Here is an 11158-nt window from a genome sequence, read left to right as displayed (position 1 = left end):
GACACATTTTCTTACCCGAATAATAATTATTTAAATAATAACTATTCGTGAACGTAATAATAAAATTCACGGATTTGTTTGTTCGTATAATAATTATCATTTTTATATAAAAGAAAAGTAGGAAAAAAAAAAGAAAAGAAGAAAAATGATAGATAAAGCTAACGTTATTCAATTTATCATTCACACGTATTTAGTCGTTCAACGATTATCATCTTACATCATCTTTTCTTGCACGAGATAATGAAATGAATGACTTTCATGAAATTATTTATACAACAAGTAAAAAATGTATTATTAACGTTTAGATCGAGAAATAAAATATAAAACTTTACGTTAATAGAAATTAATAAAATATATATATATATACTTTGTTTTGCTTTTATTTTTTTTTCTTAATAACAAAAAAAATTGTTAAAGAAAAAAGAAATCGAATTGATGATAAGTGTCAGCGCGTTAACCGTACACCGATAAAAATATTATTTCAGATACTATCGGATTCATTTGAAAACGTATATTAGTAATAGAACAAAAAAATTTCTGCCAGTCATCGTAGATAAAAAAAAAAAAATTAAAGAAACGAGTTAATTTATTTTCTAGGAAATAGCACGTTCGATTATTATCTGATGCAACCAATCTAATCTTACGCCAGGCATCTTTTTAATAAATACTTTCATTTTCTTTCCTTTTCTTTTTTTCGTTTAAATACAATATAAACACATAGAGAAAAATTGTTAATCGTCGAACGAATTATCTATATTTAATTTCTTTTTTTCTTTTTTTTTTGTCTACAAAAATTAATACAATATGAAATTGGTTTTTTTCGTAAGATAAGATAATAATAATAATAATAGTAATAATAGTCGTTGACCTAAAAACGAACAAAATTTTTTTTACGTAACACGCGTGTAAAATAAATTAGTCAACGAGGAAGAGATATTCATTTAAAAAAAAAAAAAAAAACAAATCCACACACGCGCGCACACACAAATTGTATTTCTTAATAATTTACAAAAAAAAAAAAGAAAATGGAAATGATTAATAATTCGTATCGAGTTATAGTTTTGCGTGTATTTTACAATAATAGTATTTATTTTTAATTGATTAAAATTATACATTACAATAATTATTCGTTGAAATCATAGAAATGTTGATTTACAATACAAACACACGCAAGCACACACATATAATTGGCACATTTGGATCAACGTGTGCATTTTTATTTGTTCATTTCGATATTCGGGTCAAATTGAAATATCGATAAAATTGTAATACACATATTTTTGTTGTATGCAAATTATTAGAACTATACTTTGCCAAAAAATTCATAAAAGTTTGACGTAGGACGAGATAAATTGTTCCGAAACGAATGCCAAAATTATTTTTCCGGGAATGGGGTTGGGAGGAAGGACGGGGTGGTATTTTTAACGAAAGGGTCCAATTCGTGGATTAAATTTGCTGAATAAACTCAAACACCGATCACATTGTTACGTAATATAATTTAAAATAAACAATCGTTTATCTTGCACACTTGATCCCATAATCAATTTTTATGTTACATATATTTGTTTTGCTTTTTTCTTTCTCGTAGAATAATTTTTCATGACATATTATAAATTAATTTACACAGATTATTATTAATGTCAACAACGAACGTAAAAAATTGACGAACATAATTATAATATATTTTGATATAATATAAAAATAATAAAATAACATTTTTTCAAATTAATACGAAACACCATAAGTATTCTCGTTGTTATTATTGTTATTATTATTATTATTATTTATAAATCGCGCTGTGAGATCCAAAGAAAAGAAAAACAAGAAAAAAAAAAGTAAAAAAAAAGAAAATCTATTTATCTTTTAAATCTACGAATATTAATTACCCATTAAAGTTTATCTTTTTTCTTTACGTATTTAACTAAAATACATGCATTGCATTACGAAAAATAGTTTATCTTACAAATACGCAATTGGTTTGACGTATGATGATTTCCTTTAAACGACAAATTGCTAGTTTTCTATTTGACTAAATGCAATATACGCATAAACATGAGATAATAAGGAGATAAAAAAAAATCTAAAAACAAATGTACGAAGGAAAATGTATATTTAAATGGTATACTATTTTCTTTTACCTAAATTACATAGTTGAACGCATAATATGAAGAATATTTTTTTTTCCGTTTTTTTTTTGGCTTTTGGTTTTTTTTTTTCGAACGTATTTCGTTATTAAATTAGACATTTTTTATGATATCAAATATTTCGCAAAAGATAATTGAACCACTATGATTTATGATAAAAATAAGTTATTCAAATTACCGTGTGTTACATAGTAAAATTTTTGTTAATTAAAATTTCAACCAAGGCTAATAAGTAAATTACATTGTTTTCATTGAAACATAAACGTGCAATATTATTTGTTATCGTTTAACATTTAAAACAAAACGTCGATTATTTGTAATCATCGATCATTTTAATTAGCAAGGATTATTGTGTTATTTTTGTTTTGTTTATTATTACTTAATTTATAGATATACATTTAGTTAGAAAGTATAATTATGTTTGTAAACAGATTAAAACATTGTTTGCGGTAAGGGAGGTTGAGAGGTGGGTGGTAAATACATTTAAAAGAAACGTTTAAACACATTTATGTTAAAAATGTTTTCGCTGACAAAAATAAAACGTTGTTGGTTTTCTTTCTTTTTTTTTTTTTGTTTTGTATTTCTTTATCTTAATAGATTTATTACTATTTCAGTACTTTGTATAATCGCCGTCAATATTTATTTTTGTTTATTTCAAACAACTTTAAAACTTAACACGAAATATAATGGATTAACGATAAATTTAAAAAATATCTTGTGCGTGTGTTTTTTTTAAATTATACAATTCGAAATATATTTAACATTCGTAATTATATAACTATCCCACAATATGGATAATATTTATTTTCATTTGATTCAATTATAACCAATTAATACGAGCCAATGAAAAATGATATTTGCCAATATATATTATCAATAATCAACAATTATTTCATTTCATTTATTTTAATATTATAAATTCGTGTGTGTATTATCTAATTGTATAATTAATATAATATAAATACATATCGATTATCAAATAAATATATTTTATATTAAATATGTGATCTACGTGAAAAGTGTGTAGAATAAAAAGATAGAAAGAGAGAGAGAGAGAGAGAGAAAAAGAGAATAAAAATAAATCAACATGTATAAATATATTGTTGTTAATTATATCTAAAGAACATAATCGTTACGTGATTTTTTTCTTATGAGAAACTTTGATGTTTCCTCCCTTAAATGATAACATATTTAATATTAATAATGTTAAATGATATAATATATAAATAATGACAAATGAAACGACAAATAGGAACACGTAAACATCCAATAATGCTACTTCCCACCAATATAAATTCAAGGCCGGCGAATGTAACGAATTAAAACCATACTTTATAACATACTCGATCCAATAATTAGCAGTGTCAATTGGCTTCAATGGTCTGTCTTTAAATTTTTCTCCTATCTTACGTGCCGTTTTTCTAAAAAAGAAAATTATTATTTAAATTATTGAAACGCACGAAACAAAAAACAAAAACGGGTTAGAGACGAGACAAAAAATAAATCAAATTTAATTATAAATAAATAATATTTTAAATATACGTTACGTTGATCTGATTGAATGGTGTTTTGTATTTTGTTCCATTTAAAAATAAACAAAATAATAATAATAATAATTCAAAATAATATGTAGAATATTATTTTGGGGGAGGAGTTGAGAAAAAAAATAAATCAAATTTAATTATAATAATAATAATAATAATAATAATTCAAAATAATATGTAGAATATTATTTTGAGGGAGTTGAGAAAAAAAATAAACCAAATTTAATTATAAATAAATAATATTTTGAACATACGTTACGTTGATCTGATTGAATGGTGTTTTGTATTTTGTTCCATTTAAAAAAAAACAAAATAATAATAATAATAATAATAATTCAAAATAATATGTAGAATATTATTTTGAGGGAGTTGAGAAAAAAAATAAATCAAATTAAATTATAAATAAATAATATTTTGAACATACGTTCCCCATTGATCTGATTGAATGATGTTTTGTGTTTTGTTTTATTTAAAAAAAAAAAAAAAACAAAATAAATATAATAATTCCAAATAATTCTACATATATTATTTTACGTAAAAATGCAAATGTTTTCGGAAAAAGGTGGTTGGGGTCTCGTTCGATTAAATAAATAAAAGAATGAAACACTTGCGTCTGAGCACCTCCCCCTTTCTCTTCAGCCCCCCAACCCCTCCTCAATTGTTTAGTATCGTGTATACGTGCCTGTATGTTGAATTATATAAGATTTCGTGCAATGCATCGTCCATATCTCTTTGCGTCATGGTTTCGTAATCCAATTTGATGGCAATATTTTTCTCTACGTAGCTATCGATATTGGTAAATTGATCAGCGAATAACGGGATTCCGATCATAGGAACGCTGCAAGCTATGGCTTCCTGTGTCCCCATAAGACCGCCATGAGTGATAAATGCTCTTATGTTGGGATGTTCTGTGAAAAAAAAAAAAAAACGAATTATTAAATATAAATGTAATATTATATTTTTATATATTTGACTTATAATATTAAGGATAATTTAAATGAATAATGTTATAAATAATATGATGGATATTGTTATTATTATTGTTATTAATATATATGAGTTTCAAAGAGAAATTAAAGACAGTTAATAAATTTGATGAACAATTTCTTATGACCTTGTTGAACGTTTCGTCCCTTACTGAGAACTTCATCAGCAACTTGATCACTTAGTTCACGCGTCAATACATATTATTTTATTTTCAGAGTCATACATTACAATAAAACTTAACATATTATAGTATAATTAATCCTAAAAACTCGTAAAATCTCGTCACACCTAATCATATATGATTTACTCGTCACATTAATCAGTATGATTTACTCGTCACATTAATCAGTATGATTTACTCGTCACATTAATCAGTATATGATTACGTGTGACGAGATAAGGCGTTTTTAGGATTAATTATACTATAATATGTTAAGTTTTATTGTAATGTATGACTCTGAAAATAAAATATTATGTATTGACGCGTGAACTGTGTCAAGTTGCTGAGGAAGTCCCCAGTAAGGAACGAAACGTTCAACAAGGTCATAATAAATTGTTCATCAAATTTATTAACTGTCTTTAATTTCCCTTTGAAACTCATATATATTAATATACTGTTGGGACAAGAATATTGATAATTAAATTGTTATTAATACTAACTTAATATTTTTAATTGCGGCAACCATGGTGATATATGAACGTTATTCGGCAAACCGTCTGGCAAATCTTTAGGATTTGGTATTTTCATAAGTATTTTAACGGGTGATATTTTCTCGAAAGATTTGTAAAATATATCGAGTATGTGTTTTGGAAATGTTTCTATATTAACCATAGAACCGAAAGAGAAGTATACGAAACCGTCTTTGTCGCACTCGTCGGCCCATTTCTGTAATTCCTGCGAGATTGAACAAAAAATTGAATTAATAATAGTAATAATTATTAATTTGTTTTCTTTTTTGTTTTTTTTTGTTTTTAAAACGATTCGAAATAATTTGTTTCTTTTTTTTTCTTTGCATAATAATATAAAAAATATATATAATAATAATTTATAATAAAAAAAATATGTATATAAAAATAAATTAAAATTTAAATAACAATCCGATTTAATTAATATTTAATTAAATGTATGAGAAAAAATTTGAAATAATAATTATTATTATTAATTTGTATTAATCGTTGAAAACACTTACGGGAGATAATTTCTTATCGTCGTCTTGTACATGCAAACCACCAACTTCGATAAGTGCAGTTGTCATGGGTTTGACACCGTTCAATGAGAAATAACTGTTAACCAAAATTATTGAAATATTTGTTTCCAATTCCCGTACGCTTGGCATATTAGGACCTACGTATTTTTTAATCAATTTGTCTTGATACCGTGTCATATAATTGAAATACATTTTGTTGAAAATCGTATGCAAAGTATTTGAAACGCGTTGCCAGAAATTCATTTCTTTGACGTAATTCAACAAATTGTTTCGTACGAATGCCAAATTTTCTGGATTTGCTATAAGCTGATGGGCCCATGGATAAAGTGCCGATGAACTAACACCGATCACTGGTACGTTCAAAATATTACCGAATACGGCAAAACACGATGCACCGAAGATCTATTGTTAATAACAAAATAATAACAAAGTTACAAAAATAAAACAATTATATGATTTGAGAGATGATTATATATTATAAGAAAATATTTGTCAAATACGTTCAATATAATTTCTGTTAATTTTTATCTACAAATTCCAATCATATTTTTAAAATCTTGCACGTGATTCTTTTTTTTATTCAATTACAAGTTACAAAATGATCAATGTCAACATTTTTTTTTGACAAAAAATAAGAATATAAAAGAATAATCGAATAATAATTAAATATTCCATCAACGTGTAGTTTTGAATGAATCTTTCGAAAACAAATAACACGTATTAACAATAAATTTCACATTGCATTCACAAAAATAATTATTCAAGTTTTTCTTTATCTCAACGATTCGATTCGATTGAATACGAAACAATAAAATAAAAATATAAATATAATGAAATAAAAATAATATATAACGATATATACATTATATTATATTATTTGATAATATAAAATAAAGAAAAGAAATAAAATTACTTCGATTAAAACGACATCGTATGGCGGATTTGTCGGTGGATCCTTGATGATTTTTTGAATTTCTGGTAATTCTAAATATTCGCATAATTCGTTACCACCAATGGTTGACACCACGTGTACTGGCAATCCTCTTAGGTTCGTTTTCATGAAATCGTAGGAAACATTATTGACCAATTTCAATTTGATCGGCATGGAAACCAAATCGGTGTAATTTTCTACAGGTTTCTTCAATGGGAATGCACTTATTACGTCAACCTGGTGGCCCTTTTTAGCTAGGCCCTTCATCAATGCTTCGAACATGATGAAATGACTTTTACCATGGAACGCAAAAATTCCTAACATTCGATATCCTTGAGAAAATGTTAGACACATGGTCAGATAAATGATTAAACACGTTAACACGTTCATTTTGTTATTGAATTTTATTCTCTTCTTAATTTTTCCTTCTTTTTTTTTCTTCTCCCCCTTCTCTTCTCCTTTCTGCACAACTTAAACGTTCTTATGATGGTTTTTGCTCTTTTTTTTTTTTTTTTTTTTTATTTCACCTTGAAGGTGATTCAAATTAAAACTTCGTTGATTAAGTGTGTGTATGAGTGTTATATCTATTTAAATAAATATATTATATCGTTTCTTTTTAATTTCATCATTATTTCTTATTTTTCTTTTTTTTTTTATGGAAATATTCGTTTGATTTGTGTTATCAGCTTGAATATATTTCCTAAAAGAAAATTACAAACCGATAAGTAAAAAATTGCATTTCTATATATTCGTTATATAATTTCGTCGTGTTCAATTGAAATTTTTCATTAATATTCTTTCATCCTACGCAAAATATTATTTTCAATATTTAATTGAGCAAATAAAAAAAACAAAAAAAAAAAAAATCATATCAAACAAAACGTAAGTTTTTCCAAACGAGTACCCAACGTTGACACAAGTCAAATCAATTGTAATATTTTTCACTTATACAATGTTTCTCAAATCGTATTATATTAAAATCATATCACATTGTGTATCTCTCGATATATTAATATTTTATATATTTCCAAATGAATTTTTTTATTAATAATAAATGAATACGACGAGAAAACGTAGTATATTACTTTACCAATTGTCTTTTGCTTACTTTGTCTTTTTGTTTTTTTTTTGTTTTTAACGAAATTAAATCAATTATTCGTTTAAATACGATACGATTTGAAATATATTATAAATGTAACAATAAAAATAAATGGTCAACGCGTATTTGCCAATGTTTTTTTCGTTTTTACTAATACGTTTCACTTTAATAACGAAAATGAATAAATAATATAACGTATATAAAAATGATCTTTTCCCTGCAACTGTTCGATGCACACTGCTTGATTGTTCGATAATACTAGTTTATAGTAGCTTCGTTTTTCCTTATTTCACGTTTTAAAATTGTTCATTACACGTGACTTCTATTTTTTAGAGATATATATAATGCACAGACGCACACACACATACACACACATCCGTAAACACACATAAGTTGCATATTTACGTACATACATATACATATATTTGTTTAATTAATAAATATTCGTCATTTACACGTGTGTGTGTGTGTATTCATTATTTTATTCTATATTCTTTAAAATTGTACAAATAATAATTTTTTCAGGTATACTATTCAACGTTTCATTCAATTATTATAATATTTAATTATTTAACGTTATAAAATGAAACACCAACTCTTTTTGAATATTTATACCTTTTTTCTTTTGGCGCGTTTTGTATAAATTGAAGTTTGATGCGACCGAAAAATCGACACAATGAAGTTGTCTAATGCGGGACCAAAGCGATTTCAAATTTTTCTACTCAAGCGGTCACACCCATCCAAGTTTTAATTGTACTCTCGAAGAGCACTGGTTGACTTAATGTGATCGAAGCAGGAACAAGTGCTGTCACCTTGCCATGCCTGTTGATGTAGAATTAATTTGATATAACTCTCTTATATTTAATGGGGACTGATATTTACATTTTGATATTTTGTGACCAGGATCAGTATATATTTAAATTGTTGTTACAGTTTTCGAGATACTTAAAATTAATGCAAAGAAATGTAAATAGTATCGTTTTCGTAGGAAAAATAATAAGGAAAACAAAATGCGAAACGCTGCGAAGAAAAATAATTGAAATTGTATATGAATTGTCTGCGAATGAAATTTTATTTATTTCGTAAACTTCTAATTTATTTTGTAAACAATCGGCGCTCACAGCCTGTGATTACCGATACAAATTTAAATTATTTCAATGTCAGAACAAAAACTAATATTATTGCTAATTATTTATATTATATTTGTTAATTAATAAGTGTGAATAATAACAAGGTCATATAAATAAATTATAATAATATTATATCAATAAAGAGTTAGATAATATGTATGTACAATTGTACATCAAACGTCTTTGTTAAATAAAATTGTATTCATATTTGTGTGCTGTTTTAACAAAAATATACCATTAAAAAATAAGTATGAAATGTTATTATCATGATGAACGTTGTGTTAAAAATTTTTATCTCAAGGACGTTTCAAGGGAAAACATTAATTTATTTAATCTTGAAAAACCGTCTGTTATAACGAATGAATAACACGAGAAAAACAATTCACGATTTTATAATACAAACCTAAAGAAAAATTTGAATAAAATTTAGGGAACATTCATGATTAACCCTTCGAACTTGAATAACAAAATTGCATAAGAATTGAGGGGGTGGAAGGGGGTTCTTTTGGGAAAATCTATGCTTTTACATTTTATTATTTGACTGTTTTTGACTCTTTTGTTATTTTACCTTTTTCTATTTTTGTTTTTCACAAAATGAATTTGAAATTTTAACATATTACACGTCCAATAAATTAGGTGGAATAGTTTGTCAATAGATAAAACATAATTTCAATATAACAAGGATTATCTGAAACTGTATAATTCGATGGGTTTGTTTGTGAATGATGAAAAATGACTTGGAATCATTGGTAAATGTTTTTCCATGTTTTCGTATGACTAGGATATTTCTTCTTTCGAAACATTTTTATTTCGCGTGTTATTATTCTCTTTTGTATAATTATACTTATTTTTTTTTTTATTTCTTCTTCATCGAGAAAATGAACTTGCTTGTCTATTCGCTGACATGAAAATTACAAAGTAATGCAATGATTTTCTAAATGCAACATTTTACGTAACATTTTAAATGATATGCAAATTTTGCAATATCACGTTCAAAAAGATTGGATTATCTAACATTGATGATAAAGAAGAAAATCATTCAAATTTTTCCACGAGATTTCGATGGATGTAGTAGAAAAAAAAAAATATATCAAGAATAAAAAGAAAAATTTGAAAACGATATCAATTGAGATTCACTTCTTACGGTGTGATACTTTATCTTTGTTCATATTATTAAATATCTGTAAATCGTGTTGTAAAAAATATAATTAAAGATAACGATTATCTCGATGAGATTATTGTTTATTCAAAAAAAAAAAGGTTAAATAAAAAATAAAAAAGAAAAGATAAATAAAGAACGATCATTTTATTTTTTTCATCCACACCGCAATGCACACGTATACACATTTATATATAAATAAATATGTGAAGTGTATAGTGTATATTGAAGTTATATATTATTTATAGTTTGAAAAATGTGAGAATGATTTAGTTGATATTATATAAAAATAAAATAGAATTTATATTGAAAAATTTATATTTAAAAAAATATATATATATATAAATTTTTAATTATTTATTTTTATTTGTATTAAATACATTTGTGTGTGAATAAAAACGTAGTTTATTTAATGTGTTGGAGAATGATCTAATTGATCATATAAAAAATGAAAAATAATTATAAGAGAAAATAAAGAAATAAAAAAATGTTAATATAACGTTTGATCTCGGTTAGGATTTGTTTAACCAATAACGTGAACGTACGTAAAATGAAATATGCAGTATAATTTGGTAATAACCCATCCAACCATCATCGTTCATCGGATATAGGAAATATATCATCTACGAGATCGTTATTCATGCAATATAGATGTCATACTTAACATGTAATATTCATAATTGCGTAGAGATACATAAGTAATATATTAATATTTTATATTACTACGCTTTTTTTATATTTCCTCGAGGTGCTATGTTATTTGTTTCTTTTCTTTTTATTTTTTTATCTTACCTTTACTTTTCTGAAGGGAATGTAATATAGGAAGAGTATGGTGGTAGGTAAAAATATTATCAAATTTCTTTACTTTATTTTTATTATTATTTTTATACAAGTATAAATGTACAATATTTAAATATATATTTATAAAAATAATATAATATATTATCAATTATAAT

At 25.0% G+C, this 11158-nt stretch overlaps 1 protein-coding gene across 1 annotated transcript; it reads right to left on the bottom strand.

The window, feature by feature from the left end:
• Positions 1-3227: 3227 nt before the first annotated feature.
• Positions 3228-8175, bottom strand: LOC106787296 (UDP-glucuronosyltransferase-like). The gene is made up of 6 exons (XM_014749530.1): positions 7923-8175; positions 6797-7514; positions 5866-6285; positions 5336-5570; positions 4371-4596; positions 3228-3565 (listed from the first exon to the last, which is right to left on the bottom strand). The coding sequence occupies exons 2-6, from the start codon at positions 7202-7204 to the stop codon at positions 3277-3279; spliced, it is 1578 nt and encodes a 525-aa protein (XP_014605016.1). The 5' UTR covers positions 7205-7514; positions 7923-8175; the 3' UTR covers positions 3228-3276.
• Between the last annotated feature and the right edge of the window lie 2983 nt (positions 8176-11158).

This window comes from Polistes canadensis, unplaced genomic scaffold (assembly GCF_001313835.1).
Source record: "Polistes canadensis isolate GaletaPanama2010 unplaced genomic scaffold, ASM131383v1 scaffold_97, whole genome shotgun sequence".
Classification (NCBI taxonomy): domain Eukaryota; kingdom Metazoa; phylum Arthropoda; class Insecta; order Hymenoptera; family Vespidae; genus Polistes; species Polistes canadensis.
The sequence above is the reverse complement of the archived record's forward strand: the minus strand, read 5'-3'. Positions and strand labels throughout refer to the sequence as shown.

Coding starts and splice junctions, on each gene's coding strand:
- LOC106787296 (XM_014749530.1), bottom strand. CDS start 7,204: ATGAACGTGTTAACGTGTTTAATCATTTATCTGACCATGTGTCTAACA. Junction 5,571..5,865: donor ACGATAAGAAATTATCTCCC/GTAAGTGTTTTC, acceptor TCAATCTCGCAG/GAATTACAGAAATGGGCCGA. Junction 3,566..4,370: donor TTATATAATTCAACATACAG/GCACGTATACAC, acceptor TTTCTTTTTTAG/AAAAACGGCACGTAAGATAG.